Source organism: Passer domesticus, chromosome 4 (genome assembly GCF_036417665.1).
Source record: "Passer domesticus isolate bPasDom1 chromosome 4, bPasDom1.hap1, whole genome shotgun sequence".
In the NCBI taxonomy this organism is placed as follows: domain Eukaryota; kingdom Metazoa; phylum Chordata; class Aves; order Passeriformes; family Passeridae; genus Passer; species Passer domesticus.
This window is the reverse complement of record NC_087477.1, coordinates 24,633,480-24,650,855: the sequence shown is the minus strand read 5'-3', so window position 1 is coordinate 24,650,855 and position 17,376 is coordinate 24,633,480. Positions and strand designations below refer to the sequence as shown.

General features: G+C 52.4%; 2 protein-coding genes and 1 long non-coding RNA gene across 3 annotated transcripts; 1 reads left to right on the top strand and 2 right to left on the bottom strand.

Annotated features, from left to right (window-relative positions):
* Positions 1-1,486: 1,486 nt before the first annotated feature.
* LOC135298743 (ovocleidin-116-like) lies at positions 1,487-9,043 on the bottom strand. Its single transcript, XM_064416611.1, has 4 exons — positions 8,906-9,043; positions 7,285-7,338; positions 7,052-7,144; positions 1,487-6,956 (listed from the first exon to the last, which is right to left on the bottom strand). Exons 1-4 carry the CDS (start codon positions 8,963-8,965, stop codon positions 4,971-4,973), a joined length of 2,193 nt encoding a protein of 730 aa, XP_064272681.1. The 5' UTR covers positions 8,966-9,043; the 3' UTR covers positions 1,487-4,970.
* On the top strand, positions 3,854-15,363 carry LOC135298749 (uncharacterized). The gene is made up of 3 exons (XR_010360776.1): positions 3,854-3,982; positions 9,392-9,481; positions 14,865-15,363. It is a non-coding gene; the product is annotated as an uncharacterized LOC135298749 (long non-coding RNA).
* On the bottom strand, positions 11,826-16,726 carry IBSP (integrin binding sialoprotein). Its single transcript, XM_064416616.1, has 7 exons — positions 16,604-16,726; positions 15,449-15,513; positions 15,319-15,369; positions 15,128-15,199; positions 14,887-14,940; positions 12,858-12,959; positions 11,826-12,562 (listed from the first exon to the last, which is right to left on the bottom strand). The coding sequence occupies exons 2-7, from the start codon at positions 15,500-15,502 to the stop codon at positions 11,990-11,992; spliced, it is 906 nt and encodes a 301-aa protein (XP_064272686.1). The 5' UTR covers positions 15,503-15,513; positions 16,604-16,726; the 3' UTR covers positions 11,826-11,989.
* Positions 16,727-17,376: the final 650 nt, after the last annotated feature.

The following is a 17,376-nucleotide window of genomic DNA, read 5'->3' as shown; positions in this document are numbered from 1 at the left end:
CAAACACTTGAAGGCTCATCTGATCTTCCTCATTGCTGCTGGACAATGGCAGCAGGGGGCTGGGAGATTTTATTGTAAGGCCCAGCACTTTTTAAATTAAAGCCACTATTGAAAATATTCATCACTCGGTGGTGGGAGGGAGATAAAGCTCCTGCCCCTTCTCTGCACATTGCAGGGAAGCTGGAAAGGCGACATACCTATTTTATCTCCTCCCAAGCAGGACAGCTTTGAAGCAAGGTGTAAGATCTCTGCAACACCCCCTGCCATTCTGTTTCATGACAGAAGAAGTTTGTATCTACCAACTTCCCTAACTTAAAAGATTAGTTATAGCCAACAGCCTAAGCTGAACCCAGACTGACTGGCTTGGTATATTAATCACCTGGAGGAATAGCATTGGGATTTTCACACAAAGGCTACAGTTTGCCAGGATTTTTTGGCAAGAGAAGTTTTTTTCCAGAGAACCTCAGGAAGTGAGAAACTCACCGTTCACTGGCCAGAGATTGTCAGCTCTGTACTCTCCCAAATCAGGGGTACCCTGATGTTCAGAGCAAGGCCCATAAAGTAATTTAAGGGTGAATATAGTATAGGATGTTGTTTAACAAAGTATCCAGCTGCAAGGCAATTGCTCCCCAAAGAAACCTTGCAGACCAGTCCCTCTAAAGCTACCATGAGGATGCATGGAAATAAGCAAGGATTACCAAAAGAGGCCCCAAACAGATTATAAAATTGGCTAATATTTTTTACTTGTGTCACTGAGATTTGCATTTTACTCCATGTATCAAAACGTGCCTTTACTTGACTGTAGCAATGGTTCTGACTTCAGAATATGTTTTCCAAAATGTTTACAGGGAAGTGCTGGTGGATGGTCTATTCAGAGTAAGTAAAAACATTTTTGAACCCGCCTAATAACAGGCAGCTCTGTGTGGCTTCCTCTGCAGAAATAACACCCAAGTTTCTTATTGCTGGGGCTGCTTTGCACTCTCCTCAATGTCAATGAGGCAAAGGATGGAGGCTTTGGGGCACCTTCCATCGTCCAAAATCCTGGATGTACTCAGACCCCCTGCAGTTGCCCAGCCTTGGCTGCCAGCTTAGCAGCAGGAATGCTGAGCACTGGGAGGAAAGGTTTGCTGTGATTGTGCACAGTGTTTCAGTCCCTCTCAGTCCCTGGTCTTTGGCAAGGGATGAAGATGGGTCTCACTGAGTAACTACAGCGGTGAAAAGGAAAATCATTATTGTCCTGTAGCCATGCTCAGTCTCTTTTGAGAGGTGCTGCTTTCAACTGCTCCCTCTGGCTGTCTGCCTTTGCCCTCTGTTGTGTTGCACTAAATAGTTTATTTAGTTGTTGTTTTGCACTGGGTGATTGAAGATTTGCTCTGAGTAGTCTTTATATTGCACTGAATAGTTTATGTTATATCACATGATTTGTTCTTCCCCTCTCCTATCACATGTTTTTTCCCTCACCCACCCCTCTCCCCAGTACCCCATGGTAGTGGTCTCTCCCCTGGTCAGCTCCTGCCTCACCCCTCCCATCACTTGTACCTATTAGCTGTGGTCCTTCTCCTCCAGCCCCCTTTTCCGAGTTCTTGAAATCCCCTAGAGGCAGCTGGCCTGGCCTCTTTTCCATCTGGGGGGTCGCCTGATCTGGTGTCTCCTATCAAGCCAATAAAGTGAGGACATTTGTCCCCACATGGAGGAGAGCAGTTCTTGTCTTTTGCCTTTTGTCCTGTGTAAGATCGTGTGGGCTGGGGTCCATGGCTGGCTGGATTGGACCCGAACAGCCCGTCCAGACACGGATTCTTACAGCCCTCTTCTGAATAACCATGGTGTTACAACAGGGAAGGCACCCTTGTCTTTCTGGGAGGTTCCTGCTACCACCCCACAGCCAACAAAACATCTGAGAAGGACTATTTGTGCTGGGCACCACCTGCCCCGTCCATACAGCCAGCACTGATCTCTGTAGCTGAAAACATACAGTTCAAAACTCCATTTGAATGGTTCCTCAGAGCACATCATTGGTTTTTAGACTTCTTTTGAAATGCATTTTAGCAGTTCTTTGCAACCTTGCTGGCCTGAAGCAGTAGTGTGTACTCATACTTGCCTGGCCACATGACCACAATTAGCATTCATAAGAGTGGCTGGGATTTTAGGGACAATTAATTTTTTTGTTCTGTACCCTCAGACAGTACATATCACTCTTCACTTGGGTTCATGCACTTAGAAGGTGGGATGAATGACCTTAAATCACTTCAGCAACAGCCTCTGCTGCCCCAGAGTGAAGAAAAACCTGTAGAAAAATCACTGCTGCTCTTGATTTAAAAAAAACCAAACAAACAACAAAAAAACCCCAAAAACAAGGAACACAATGTAAATGTATATTTATTAAAAGTCTGAATTAAATCTTTTCTCAAAAACACACAGCTCAGCCAAGCCAAAGAGCAAAGGGCCACAGAAGAACCTCTCCCAGACCTGGTGACTACCTCTAGCTCAGCTGTAAGCTTGCTTACAGGTGTTTGAGCATGAGGGGTGGGCAGTGTTACCCTGCCAACCCCCGTCCTGCCAGCCCTCATCTGCTCACCCTTCACTGCAAGGAAAAACCAGCTCCCTGCTTTGCTCCAATACTCTGGGAAAACATTTTCCTAGGGAAACTTGCACTTTTTATATTCAGTGGCCTCTTGTGCTCTTTGGCAGGTGAGTTTTGAAAGAGCAGGGGCAGGCAGCATTGTGGTGTTGAGCAGGGGGCTCAGGGTGAGCATACCAAAATACTGTATTCTCCCAGCTGTAGAGCCAGAGTCACAGCACAAATATTCCAGGTGCTTTTGCAGTGACTGTGCAAGGAGGCAGTGCTGGTTTATGTGTATGCCATTTTTACCTGAACTAGCCAGTTTTACACCTGACCTCGCCATTCAGGCAGCGCTCCCCAGGACCTCAGGGAAGCAGTGGAACAAGATGGCAGCAGTGCCCACGCCAGCATCAGGCAGAAATGGGCATCATTCAACAGGCACAAAACATTCCCAGCAACAGGCTTTTTATTCCACTAGATGGTGCCCAGCCCTCACTTAAGGATGTTGCTTAATCCTTTGGACAAGGGTATGGTAAGGACTGAGGATGGAGGGGCCTGGGCACTACGCTGGGGCTGCAAACTCCTTAGTTCCAACCCTGTCAGTGGTGAGACCCCAAACCCACCCTCTTCATTTGCCAGGCAATCATGCCGAGCCCTGGACCCCCAGAGCATTTCCATAGTCCATAAATCTGGGGCTGTGATGTGCTGTGGCAATTCCAGGGGTGAGTTATCGAGCCCAGACTGGCAGCAGCCCTACAGCACCTTTTAGTCTGAGCCAGATGGGCCAGCATGGGAGGTCCATGAGCCCTTGGGGTCTTCTGCATGCTACCTCGAGCCTGGGAAGCTGCAGGCAAATCCTTGCCACAGGCTGCCTAAATCTCCATGTCTCTGCACCACTGGGACCAAGGTACACAGAGCAGCTTCCCTGAAGTCACCAGGGCCTAATATCCTGGTGGGGGCCATAGTGGGCACGTGCAATTTTGACTTTTTCTGCTGGAGGGCATGAGCAGTAGCAAAGCAAAGTCCCAAGAGCTGGTGGTAACTGATAGCTCCAGTAAGCCACAGTGTCCTAGTGTTCCAGCACGAATCAACTATGTATGATCCCTTAGTACCAAGGTGCTGCAAGAAGCTATAGATGTTTCATCCCTGGAAGTGTTCAAGGCCAGGTTGGATGGAACTTTGAGCAACCTGGTCTAGAGAGTGGCATCCCTGCCTGTGTCAGGGGAGTTGAAACTAAATGGTCTTTATGGTCCCTTGCAACCCAAATAATCTTGTGATTCTGTGTCCCATAACAGGATCTGCCACTTCCCTGCATGCAGGTGTGCAGAGGGCAGGGAAGCAGGCACTCTGTGGGTACTTCACTGATACCATGGCTGCTCCTGGCTGCTCCTACCTGCTCCCTGCATGGGGACAGCACTGGTGGTGAGTTCCCTCAGCATGTGCTGAGACAATACCTCTCTGCTCGAGGCTCAATGCCTCTCCCACTATGCCCTTCACTCTGGCATGCTCCTGAACACTCCTGCTTTAGCAGCTTCTCAGACAGAAAAAGCAACCTGCAATTGCATAAACAGTGATTAACTCTGATTAACACTGAGGACATGGCTCCAGTGTGTCGAAGCCCAGTCTGGCCTGTGTGTGGGGACCAATGGCAGGAGTGGTGATGGCACAGTCAGAGTGTTATGGTGCTCCTGGAAGGACAGTATGGCCAGGAAATGTACCATCAGGAGGGCATGATGGAGACTTCTTGCTGGGGGAGGTGGATGAACCGAGGGGAAGGATGCTCTGTGGGCCTCCCTAGCAAGCCCAGGGATGCCCATGGCCCTGGGCAGGATCTGGTATCCCAAGGGAGGGATGTGTGGGGCTTGTTGGCCAAATTGCAGTCCCACAAGAAATGGCAGGGCCAGGGATGTGCTGGGGCCAGAAATCCCCTTATGCCCAGGGACCAGCCCACCCCCAGCAGGCTGCTTGTGGCAGTGACTGCCTGAAGTCCCATTGCAAACACCAGAGTCAGCAGATCCTCAGGTACAGAAATGCCTTTATTTCTTCAGTAGGCTGGAAGTGAAACTACAAGGACAGAGGCTTTTTCTCACTGCTTCTTTAGTTGCTTCGCATCAGTGCACAAACACCACTACCCTATGCCCTGTAGCATAGCTGCTGTTCCCTGGCTGTCTGGCACAGCACACCCGTGCATTCCTGCTGCGGTGCCATGCGCAGCCTCCCCCAGATTAACAGCAGATTGCATGAACCAGTGATTTTTGGTTCCTGGGCTGTGAAGCACCGTGTGCCCCCCAGCAACCTGCCCCTCACCCAGGCAAGAGTAGAGCCCACAGGGAGGATGCCAAGGGGAAAACACGGCGAGTTACCCCCCGGCTCCACCGCTGGAGCTACCGGGGTGGATACTGGCCGCGCCTCAGAGCGGCCCCTGGATCCAGTGGCCTTGGGGGTACCCTGGGGATCCCCACCCTGAGGGCTGCAGTCCCGTCTGTCCACTCTCACTGTGGCTGCCCCGGTCTCCCTCGGAGGACTGGCTGCTGTCGGCGCTCCCGAGGCCGGGGTAGGGGCCGTGGGGGCCGCCGCCCGCCCCGCCGAGGCTGTAGAAGGCCCGCTCGCGGACATGGAGCTCGTCGGCGCGTTTCACCTGGTCCAGCTGCCGGCTGCGGCCCAGCGCCGCGATGGTGCCCGGCGCCCCAGCCCCCAGCCTCCTGCCATGCTGCCCGGGCAGGCGGCTGCCCCCCGCCCCTGGCACTGCTGTCCCGCTCTCTGCGCCTCGCCCCCGCTCCTGGCCCCGGCCTGCTGCCTTGCTGCCCGTGTCTTGCCCTGCCTGCGGAGCGGGGCTGGCTCCTGCTTTGGTGGCATGAGACCTGCCCCCAGCATCGCCATCATAGCCGCCAACACTTGTCTGGGCCCGGCTCGACGCCCAGCTGCCGGGTTTCCCCCTTGGGAATGGTGCTTTGTCCACCCTGGGTGGCTTGTCCAGCCCTGCTCCCCCTGGACGGACCCTCACCCCTGCCCCGGGCCGTGCCTCTACACGGGAGGGTGTGGAGGTGGCTGTCCCCACTTCACCGCTCCCTCCTCTGCCGAGCACAGGACCCGTGCCTGCCTTGTGGCTGCTGGCTGTCACGGATGGGGTGGTGCGGTCCCCCTCAGTAGTGGCTGGGTGGATGCTGGCCCCCTTGGCTGGGACAGTGACAGTGGCCTCCATGTCATCCCGGTGGTGGGAGGTCGTGGTAGCCACATGGTCTGGCTTCCCCTTGGACTTCTGCCCCTCTCCTCTCACCTCATCATCATCTTTCCCATGGATGCTGGCCACTGTGGGGCTGGTAATGTCACCACTAGTGACTCTCCAGGGGACAGGGGTTACCAGTCCCCTATCAACACCAACGGTGGTGTCACCTTCCTCATCCTCTCCAGTGAGACGGCCATCCCTGAGGCTGCTGGTAACTCTGTCCCCATGGGTTGGGGTGGCTGTGGTGGCCAGTCTTTCAGGCTGCCTGCGGGCAGGAATGCCGTCGTCTCCATCACCACTAGGTGCTGCAGTGACATCCAGCCTGCGGAGGGGCCTGCTGCTCCCCACAGTGGGGATGCCATCATTCTCCCTACTCGCTGTGACACCAGCCTGGGTGGTTACCTGCTCCCCCACACGGATGTTGGCCCTCCCAATGAAGATGTTTACTTCATCATCCTTGCCTGGAGAGACCTGGGTGAAGCCGTCGGCCCTGTCTGTACTGCCCAGGCTCCCACGGGTGATGGTGACACTGCCTGAATCGGGGACGTAAGCGTATTCATCCACACCTTCAGCATCCACTTGGACATCCTCCATCTTTTCAGTGACAGAGGACAAAGCAATGCCTCCTGTCCCTGTATCCTGTTTAACACCCTCCTGCCCTTGGCCAGAGACAGTGGCCTCCCCACTGCCCTCATCCCCTGCTCCTCTGGTAGTAGGGGCCCTCCCTCTCCCAGCAGTCACGGCTCCCACCACTGGAACCACGCTGGGGGCACCATCATCCTTATTCTCACTCCTGACCCTGGACCTGTTCCCCACCACAACCTCACTGGAGCGTTCACCCTGAGGAAGAATGGGAACACCGCCATCAACTTCCACCACCAAATCCAGATCGCCGCTGCCCTCTGAGCTGGATGGGGTGGGACCCATGCCACCACCACTGCCACGCGCTCGTGTGCCGATGCCAGGGTGAGGACTGGGACCATCCCTGCTGATGCCTGGGGTGCTGCGGTTTTCAGGTTTGAAGACAATCCCATACTCAATTACTTCAGTGCTGCTGTTGTCACTGTGCTCTGGGGCTGTGCCAGCTGACCCAGCCGGTGGCTCCTGCCTGGCATTGCCCTCATCCAGCCGGTGGCTGGGGATGATACTCTGCTGGTCAGCCTCTTCTTTCTGTGCAGTACACACAAGGGACAGGTCAGGGTGACAGATTGCTGCTGGAGGCACTGCAGCCAGGCCAGGGTCCCGCAGTGTCCCCCTGTCCTTACCTTTATCTGTGTCTGGTTCCTCCGCGTTGAGAATGAGTAGACATATTTGAAAATGTAGAAGCCGTGCTTGGCGTTGCAGCTTTTCAGAAGTATCTGGTGGGGAAGAAAATAACCAAAACCCACAATTTTCTTATGAATTGCATTGGCAGGAGTTTCCCTTTCTGTGTCTGGCACTGCAGTAGAGTCCCACCAGTGCCCAGTGAGGCCCCAGGAGGTGGCAGAGGGATACATACCCGGTGTTGTCCCACACAGTTCCCAGCACCTCTCCCAGGCAGCGGCGGTGGCACCTGTGGGCAGCAAAACACAGGGAAGAGCTGAGGCATCAAACACTGCCTCAGCAAATAGGCAGCTGCCAGTGCCGACTGCTGACCACCCACCCTTTCTCACCTTCAGGGAAGGGTGGGAAAACTGCACTGATAAGCCACCAAATTCCCAGGCACTACCTCGAGTGCTGACTTAAAGACAGCAGTAGTAGGAAAGGTCAAAATCCCATTTCCAGAGTCTGAAAAGTATTGTGAATTTTGCTACAGCATGATTGTATTGTATGTTAGCTTTCATATGGTATTGTTGATAAATAACAAATAACCTTTTCCTGGAGAATGCTGCAGAGGATTTTACCACAGAGCATTTTTGATACATAGCACCATTGTTCACAAAAGAATGCTCCAGCTTACTGCTTGGATCTGCCTGTGATGAGAGTCCGGAGCTGGTGGAGTTAACTGGTGGAGTTTCCAGTGTTTACTAAGCTACTGAGCACCAACCTATGTGTCCTCATGGCTGGGTTTCTGTACATGCTTGCAGGCTTCCAGCTCTCCCTGATTATCCTGGCATCTTTTGGTGGGTATTGGCTAGTGCATCCCTCAGGGCTGGGGGACCTACTGGTGGGAGCATCCTGTGAGCTCCACAAAGCCATTTCAGGCATTCCTTCCATGCCAGAGTGAGACAGCCCCGTGGAGGGGAGTCCTCTTTGATTTTAGAAAAATTAGTCACTGAACCATCCCAAGCCCAGCTGAAGGGGCAGAAACACACCCCAAAGTATTGAATATTCCCAGGTTGTTTCATTGTGAGCAGTGTCAAAGGCTGGATTACAGCTCTGGTTACACGGCGTAGCATTAGCTGCCATCTGTGCTCCTATCTGAAAAGCAAATCTGTGCTGATTTATTGTCTTCCCCTGGGCTGCTCTGCTACAGACTGGGTTGTGAGAGCTTGCTCTGTGGGGTAAAAGATACATGGGAAAGGGGTAAAGCACACATGGGAGGGGCCGTCTCAAGGAAGATGGGATTTCCCTCCTCCTTACCCTGACAAAAAAGCAAGCCTTTTCTAGGAGCATACTTTAACTCTAGCTGTTTATTTAGTAAGCTGAGCAACAGTTATGCAGGACAAAAATGGCTCCTATTTTATATTCATCTTAGTTTCCCTGTTTTTAGTTAAATCCCTCAAAATTTCAAATTAGGAGAGCTGGAAAATAATTGTGGATGCCCCTCTGACCACTGTTCCCCACACGGGTAAAATGAGCATCCTTCCCACACCTCCCCTCCCGTGCCTTGGCTCAGGCTGTTCGCAGGCCAAAAGCACCGGGCAGATCCCAGATCCACAGAAATCCAGGGGAAGAGGTACAGCCACCCAGACGGACACTTGTGCAATGCCCCAGTTGCTAAACTGAAGCCACCTCAGTGTTAATATATATATTTCTTCTGGGCTCACCTCTGCTGTTTACCTTACTCCCTTCCCCAGAGTTGGTGTACAAGACTACAACCCACGTTTTCCCACTGCTGAAAGCATGCTGGGATGCACTGGATAGCACATCTCATGCTTCCAGCAGTATGCTGGGAACCCAGGAAAAGCCATACTCACAGGTGTGGCGAGGGCTGTGCTGAGCAGGCACAGGCACAAGCAGACAAGGGGTGTTTGCATCTTGGGCTGCTCCTGGAGGTACAAAGTGAAGATTGCTGCAGTTTGTCTTCCTGGGACTTGTGGTCTTCAATAATCCTGGTTAGCAGCAACCCAAAAGCTCCTGCTATCCCAAAGCTCCCATGGCGGCAGGGTTTTCCAGTGACCTAGCTCTTCCCAGGATTTTAGGTGGCCCTTGGCATTGTCCTGCCTCTTTGCATCCCTCGCAACAAGGGCAATGCTCTCACCATGTGCTTAGGGCACAGCCAGCAGCTCCGAGTGGGAGCTCTGACATCAGCTTTTAAAACTGCCTAACTTCCTCTGTCAAAGCAGCTTGGGTGGATATTTGCAATAAATTATCCCCTAAAGTTGCTGCAAGCTAAGCTGTTCATAAATCCAAATTAAGAAAGGAGCAGGCTTTCACCCAACCACCCTTGCTTGGGCTTGCAGGTCCATCCCTGCGACTGAAACCATACCAGTATTGCCACAGAAAACGCCAGAAGGAAATACTTGCACAAAGATCAGCAGTACAAAAGCAAGGTAAGCTCAAGAGATGTGCACAGCCAAGGATCAGGATGTCCCCATCCCACTGTGGCTTGCCCAGAGGGAAAGAAGAAGAATCCCTGCTCAGGGACAGCAGAGCTGAAGGGCTAGGGAGAGACAAGGCAGGAAGCTAGATAAGAAGATTACCTTTTCCCGCTGGAGGCAGGTCCCAGTGGCAGACTGTGGAGCCTGTGCCCACTTTGCTGAAATTTAAAGTTGGCCCCGGGTGCACAGAGCCAATCAGCTCCTGCCCAGGGACATTTGTCAATTCTGGCAGCACTCACAGATAACCAGGGGGAGTAATTTCCAGCTAAAAATGTGTTTGTGGTAAAAGACAGCTATCAAATGTTCCACCTGGCTGGATAAACAGAAAGCACAGTTTATAAATATCTGTTCTGAAGGCAAAATTGCTCAATGATTAGTGCAGATCTTAGTGTGGCAAACATCCAGCTTGGTTATTGATAAGAGGCTGTGCAGTGGGTCTTGGCTTGCTCACCGTGACCAACATGGGAAAGCTGGCAGGGCTGCAGAAATGGAAGGGCAAGATTCAGAGCCAGGCCTGGTCCTGGCCCGTTGGCACAGAAGGGCGGTGTTGGCCAAGCTAAGAGCCACCACCATGCTGTGTCTTCTGACACTTGCTTTTTGGGTTTCAACCCCAACCCCTCTGAGTTAAACCTGTGCAAGCACAAAATAGAAGAGTGGCAAAAAAAAAATATATATGTGTGTTTTTCCATGCACTTCTTGCACAGGTCCCTTTGAGCCCAACTTCATTACAAAGAAGTGCTACAAGGATGTGCACGATGTACAAACCCTCCTTCTCCCCATCTGTACTTTTGGTGGCATTGCTGGTAACCTACACCCTTGCCAAGAAGGGTTCCCACTGCTGCAGCCAGCCTGGCTCAGGCAGTCACTGTGGTGGTGGTGACAGTAGCTCCCATCCCACTCTCCACTCGGCCCTAACCCAAACCCTGGGAGCTGGCACGACTCCCACGTTATCACCAGAAATGTTTAAACCATCAGCATCCAGCCTCAAGCAGGAGCAAATCCTGGAGGCAGCAGGAAACTGACCCTAGCCACCAGGCAGGGAGTGGCAGCCGGATGCCACCCCCCAGGGCAGCCAGCCCGTGTGCCTTGGCTCCTGGAGGAGAGCCTTTGCCAGATGCCTGGGGGGCTGACGCACACAGGACTGGGCTAAGCACCCTGTAGGAGCGGGACCTGGCCCCTGGCAGTGCCAGGGCCCTTTGTCCATGCCAGTTTCCTGACGTAGCTGGGCACCCCCTGGGGATGTGGATGATGGAACTCTCGTGTCCCTGCACCAGCCATGAGCGCGTGCAGGACTCCTCAGTGCTGCCATAGGGATTTGTCCCCAGGGGTGCCCATGCTCCCCAGAAGCTGCAGCCTGGCTTTGGCATACAGAAGCAGTTTTGTACAATGACCAGTGACTTGCTGCTGCAGGAATAGACCAGTTCTGTAGCTGGATCTGCATCAGAAGCTGAACTCAGGTTTCCTTCCTAGGAGTGCAAGAGCAGCACGGTACCTGCCATAAACTGTGCATGAGGGCCATCACTATTCCCAGATGGTGGCATCTGCCTGGAACCCAGTGGGATTTGTTCTATCCCTATCCATAATGCAGATCAGCAGTTGGCCAGGGACATACTCCTGTTGGGAAGGGACCCTGAGCAGGGATCCTGAGGACTCCCAGCTAGGCATCCCTATCGCTGATGAAGGAGGGGAGTAGATGCACCACTGTCACTGTGACAGCTCTATCTTGCTCTGGGAATGAGGTGTGTGACAGGGATATTTTGGGCTGCAGTACTGGTCTTCAAGACACACATCCAAGTTACCCAGCCTTGTTCCCACATGCCTGGTGCAGGGACAAAGCAAAGCCCTCATTACAGGGGTGTGCATCTACAGCTAGTGATGCACAGAAAGAGAAATTAGTGTTTTTACCCTTATTAACATTGCTTGGTGTGTGGTCAGGCCATTACCAAGGAATAGAAGACATGATGAAGTTATCACTGCTCACATATTGGAAATTGACATAGACTTTACATAAAACGTGGCTGTAATCCTACAGCAGTGCCCCTAAGAGCACCCTTTCATTTTTCAGAGGGCAGTCTACAGAAGCTTTCCAAGTTATCCTTGCTGTTCCTCCCTTTCTGTATCTGAGCTGGAGTAACAAGATTCAGCCCTAAGCACCATGGGCAACCGTAGCCCCTCAGCCCCTCACCTAGCTCTGTGCTGCTCCACTGACCCCGGAAAACTGGGCAGCAAACCTTTTATCACCAACAAGATCAGTTCATTTGCTTTATTTCATTTCATTTCATTTCATTTCATTTCATTTCATTTTGCAAGATAAAAAAAAAAAAAGCCTGGGATGGAGCCAGTGTGCATGGCAAGCTGCCTAGCGTCCCCTCTGGCATGCGGCGGCTCCAGGGAACCTTCGAATGCACATTCCTGAGTGGCTGGGGCTGGCAGGGGCAGCACCAGGGCTGTCCCCCATGCTCACTGGTTGTAGTAGTAATCCTGGCCATACACATCGTACCCGTGCCCTTTGTAGTAGCCGTACTCATCCTCGTAGGCCCGGTAGCTGTCCCCGCGTGCATACTCATCCTGTTCCTGGTACCCACCCTCAGTGGTGCCCTCATCCCCCCGGCTGTGGTCCCTGGCTGTCACATCATACTCCCACAGCTCCCCAGCTGTGGTGGCATCTGTGGTGACATCTATGGGTCCCCCATCATCCATAGTTGTCGCCTGTGTCAGACCTTCTTCGTTGGTGGTACTTGCAATGGTGGTGGCTTCAGCTTCCTCCTCCTCCTCTTCTTCTTCCTCTTCTTCTTCTTCTTCCTCCTCCTCCTCTTCCTCCTCTTCCTCAGCTTCACCAGTGCCCTCCTCAGCCACCACAGTGCCATTGCCATGAGGTCCAATACCCTCTGTGGTATTGGTGCTTGTGCCATTGACACCATTCTCATTCTCATCTACTTCTTCTTCCTCCTCCTCATTCTCATCACTGTCTTCATTTTCAGAGTCTTCCCCCTTGCTGGCAGTTCTCTGCCTGATCCTTTGGCAGCCCATGCCCTGGCAGAGGGAAGACAGCACAGCATTACCTGGATGTTGGGAGGCTGCAGCTCCATGTGGAAGGGAGCACGTATGGGCACAGCTGAGCATCCCCCCACACCTTCCATGGCAGGACTGTCTTTTTGGGATACCCCTTCCAACCCCAAGTTAATGCCCAGAGCTTGGTCCAGCTATAGGTATTTCCACACCAATCCCCCAAGCAGAAGCAGGGTGCAGGGCATCCCATGGGTACAAGCAAACATGCAGGGAACAGCCCCCTCCCCATGGGTGCTCCCTCTATCTCCCCAAACCACACCTGATGGGGGGCTGTGACGTCTCCTCCCAGTGCGCCTTGGCAGTCCTCAGGGGCTGCTCCAGCAGGGTGTCCAGCTGCCTTGGTGCCAGCATAAAATGGCTCCTACAAGGACAGGGACAGGACAGGGCAGGGGGTCAGCAGCTGGAGTGGAGCGCAGGCCTCCCCGCAGTGAAAGGGGCACAGTGCATCCACACAGAGCATTTGGGCATTGCTCAGAGTTCCCTGCTTTCTCACGGGTCTTGTTCCAGGCTGGAATGTAGAAGCTGCAGCAGGGCAGCTGGAGCTGTGCAATTACGTGGTGGTGGCTGGAGTCGGGTGTTCCCATTCTGGCTCCACATTTTGCTTTGCAAAGCATCTGAAGGTTTTCTTCTGAAGTTACCTCCCCCAGTTTCCAGTAAACAAAGAAAGCCACAGGCACACTACATGCGAACACACTGCTCATCATGTGTGGATGGTCAGTGAGAGTGTGATGGCTCAAAGCCAAGCATGAGCCCAAACCCCACCAGCCATCAGCAACTCTTGGCCCCAGAGATCAGCAGCGGAGCAGGGCTCTCAGTGGGGTGCACGGCTAAAAAAAGGGTAAGGAATAACTCAAATGCAAACAGAGCCTGGAGAAGACACTGAGGGACTGGTGGGGCAATTCACCCAGGGCCCAGTCTGGGAGGTGGAGCTTGTTGGCACCAGCAAAAGAGCCCAGCCATGGCAGGGAGACCTGAAGTGAGTGTCGTCGCAATCCCTGCTGCTCACACGCCAAGACCAAGGACACCTACCTTGGCTTTTTGGGCCACCTCAGACCTTTAAATACTGGTGCACGTGCTGGCAGAGAAAATCCAGGCTGCTCTCCTCTCCAAGAGGAGAGCCATCAAATTGCACAGTGCAGCAAGCTGTGCCAGTGGAAGCGATACTCCCTATACAGCAGCCAATATAATGCTTTTTACATACCTATAACTGACCCTGGGGCCTTTCAGCATGATTCATTTTGCTGACTACCCTGCCAGTGAAGGCACGTCCCTGCATGGGAGCAGACACTGCTCTGGTGCCCTTAAAATGAAAAGGGCAGTCCTAAAGAGCAGCTACATTCCTGCACACCAGTTAATTTCTTCCTGAGAAAAGAAATTCCGCCTTTTGCTGCCCATCCCACTGCTCAAATCTATCCCTAGAAATTGCAGTGGTAGGGGAGAGAAACAGGTAAAATGGGGCAAATTGCAAGGAGGTGCCAGGGCTGGCACAGGGGCCACCCCATGCTATATGCCAAGCCCTGACTGGCCTCCAAAGTGGGGTTTAAAACCAGATTCCCTGGCTTTGATTAAATAAATTAAACAAATAAATAAAAGACTTGATTAGGCATGACACAGGATTCTAAGCATACCAGATCTTATTTCAAAGCACCTGTGTGACTGAGACACTGGACTATTTTTGAGCATTTGCATCCCGATAAGGCACAAAAGATCTTTGTAATTCCTTACATTTAATTTTGGACCTGGGCTGCTCTCACAACTACAGAGGTGCCCAAGCCCACACTGATCCAGCAGACAGGAGCAGCTTTACCATCTGACTGATACAAATTTGACTTTCCCAATATAGCATCAGTTTGTGTCACTCCACAGACACAGATGCAGAGCATAACTGGATTTTCTGTAGGGGTATTCTCAGTGCTGTGGGGGTAACAGACCCTGAAAGAGGAAGGTAAGAGGAGTTCCTAACAGCACCTTCTTCCTTGTATGAACCTCCCTGGTTCTGTCCTTTGGCCTGTCCTGCTTCTTTCTGAGCTGCTGGAAACGGAAACCAAGAGAATTTGTCTCGGGGTTGTTTGGTGCAACCCCTGCGCAGGAAAAAAAAAGGAAAGCAAAAGGAAAATATCAACCAAAAAAAAAAAAAAAAGCTCTAGAGTAGAAAATCCAGTTGTATCCAGAGTGCAAGCCTGTGGGAAGTCAGTGACCACAAATGCTGATGAGCAGAGACTACAAAACCAAAGAAAGTTCCCAAATTCCCGTATTTGTTTTGCAGACTGCTGGTTTGCCATACTCACCCCCTCTTCCTCCTCCTCCGAGCCATCCCCCTCTTCCTCAGATGAGTCACTACCCTAAGAAGAGGAAAAACCAAGCTGGAGGCGGGTGGGTGGGTTCCCAGTGGTGTCATGAGTACAATGTCCTGCCCACAGGCCCACAGGCTATGCCAACAGGGCACAGACCATGTCCCCATCTCATTTGGGCCAAAACCTCTGCATTTGGAGGGCGATGAAGCAGCAGCAACCCCTCGGAAGCACCCACCTGGTACCGTCGCTGCGGAGGATACACATAGATGTATCTGTACAGGTAATGCCGGTGCCGGCTCTTGAAAACCTACCAGGAGAAGGAGGGGGAAAATCCCATCAGTCTGGGGCCTTGGGTACAGGAGCCACCAAAATGTGCTCTTCCTTTAGATCAGCCCCGTGTGGGACTAGGGGTGGGGGAGACCCTACCGCGTTCTCTTCTGAGTCGCCCCACTTGGGTTGCCGCAGCCAGCTCTTGACCTGGGGGAAAGGGTGGGTTGGTACACGCCCCACAGCAGCCCCAGCAAGGCTGGGGGGTCCCCCCTCGCCTGGCACTCACCGAGAAGGTGCACGCCATCCCCACCAGGCAGACAAACACCAGGACACTCCTCATGGCTGCTGTCTCTAGGAACATCGAAACACATTGAGGGCTTGCTTTTCAGCTAGAAAGCACCAACACCACTCCAAACAATCCACATGTCTGTGTCCACGTGGGTGACTGGGGAGAAGAAAGGCTGACCTCCAGCCTTTCTTGGTGAGGTCACCCAACCCTTCTATAGACCCAATTCTTTCTTTTTCTTCTTTTTTATTTTTAAAGATCTGCCTCAACTTCCATGAATTTTGTGGTTTTTTTTTTTTTTTTAGAAGCCACAACATACCAGAAAAGCAAGTTTTACCACGTAGTGAACTCAAAGCTTTCCTGGAGAAGGATGACTTATTCTTGTTTCCCCATTGCTCTTAAGGGAGGGGAGAAAGCCAAGCCCCACTGGAGATGCAACAGGAGCAGCTGGGAGCACTGCCCACAGCAGCTGCCTTTCCATAGCTCCAAGACCTGCTTGGGCTTTGCCCAGAACACAGTGCTCCTGGGAATTACTCCACAGTGTAACCTCACTGAGGAAAAACAAACAAGCAAACAAATAATGGAAATAATTTGCTTCACAGCCTGCCATTGGCAAAAATAGCAGTGGCAAGGCACCAACGCAAAGAGCCCCCCACAGGCATAACTGGAGGGGACTTAGCTCTGGGCAGGTCTGAGCTGCACACCCAAAGCACCATACACAGCCTGCCCTCCTGCATCAGGGAGAAAGGAGAGCACCCAATCCTTCCAGCAGCACCCCAGCCTTCCCCAGGGAACAATTCTCCCAGCATACCCCTGAGCTCAATCAGACTCACCAACCTTCCTTTCTCCTACCCTTCCTCTGCCTAAACCCAGTATCAACTGTGCTTGTACAGAATTGTTATTACATTTATCTGTGCTTGAAGTTTCCCTATTTTTGCTTAATTCAGGCTATAAAACAAATGGCCACAAGTCTCTCTGACCTTGCAGCAGGCTCTGGATGCTCACCCCCTCCACCCAAGTGCTTCATGAAGCCACAGATCCAGGAAAAGACTAAAAGCAGCACCCCAATCCTGCCAGCAAGCTGACCCTCCCATCTCCCTGCAAAAAGCAGACATCAATTCACAAGCCAACTGGGAAAAGCAGCAGCAAGCTTACCCTGCCCCAGCACCGAGAGCTAACCATGGAGTCAGCCGGCACAGATTTCCTCCCGCTGCTGCCCTGCTGGGATATAAGGCCTGGCTTTGCCCCCCCCCAAGCCAGTCACCGCCCTGCCCGGAGTGACGCCAGCTCTCCAGCATGCACCAAAACCCCTCCAAAACTTCAACGCTGGCAGATTTGGTGCACAAACATAGCGCCCCGTGCCGCTGCCAAACCCAGCGAGGTTTGCACTGCGCCGCTTAATTGAGGGTCTTGCCTCAGATGTGCGGCTGGGAGGCCGAGGATATAATAACACTCTGGGTTTTAATTAAAATAAATATTGGGAAATCTGTTGCTGGGGGGTGTCCACCTCCCTTTTTGAGAAATCCTGTCACTGTTTTTTCAAGTAGACAGAAAGAGCAACCTCAAAGGCCCGGCCCCACAGCCACTTGTGCAGAGCCGTTAGACCAAAAAAAAAGCTAAATCCAAAAATAATCCCTCTCCAGGATGCCTGCAGAGGCCTTGGTAAGGGAAGGGAAAGAAAAGGGGACTCAGATACAGGTGTCACTCAGTGCCCCTTTGAGAGTCATTTCTGCCACAGTGTTGCTACAAAATGCAGGTCTGCTTTGTTTGATGCCCTGCAAACTATGCAGACCCACACAGGGGCCAGCCCTGCTCTCAAAAATCAGGCATTGCTCAGCTGAAATCTGTGTATGTCCCCAGCAGAGCAGAATAACTGCCAGGGAGTGGGGGGAAAATGAAAAAACCCCACCCACATGTGCACTCAGATC

What these genes read in the sequence shown, in the direction of transcription:
- LOC135298743 (XM_064416611.1), bottom strand. Translation starts at nt 8,965, where the DNA reads ATGCAAACACCCCTTGTCTGCTTGTGCCTGTGCCTGCTCAGCACAGCC. An exon ending in ACTGTGTGGGACAACACCGG is followed by an intron (nt 7,145 to 7,284) that starts GTATGTATCCCT and finishes CTTCCCCACCAG; the next exon opens with ATACTTCTGAAAAGCTGCAA. An exon ending in GGAACCAGACACAGATAAAG is followed by an intron (nt 6,957 to 7,051) that starts GTAAGGACAGGG and finishes TGTACTGCACAG; the next exon opens with AAAGAAGAGGCTGACCAGCA.
- IBSP (XM_064416616.1), bottom strand. Translation starts at nt 15,502, where the DNA reads ATGAGGAGTGTCCTGGTGTTTGTCTGCCTGGTGGGGATGGCGTGCACC. An exon ending in GGATGGCGTGCACCTTCTCG is followed by an intron (nt 15,370 to 15,448) that starts GTGAGTGCCAGG and finishes CCTTTCCCCCAG; the next exon opens with GTCAAGAGCTGGCTGCGGCA. An exon ending in GCGACTCAGAAGAGAACGCG is followed by an intron (nt 15,200 to 15,318) that starts GTAGGGTCTCCC and finishes TTCTCCTGGTAG; the next exon opens with GTTTTCAAGAGCCGGCACCG.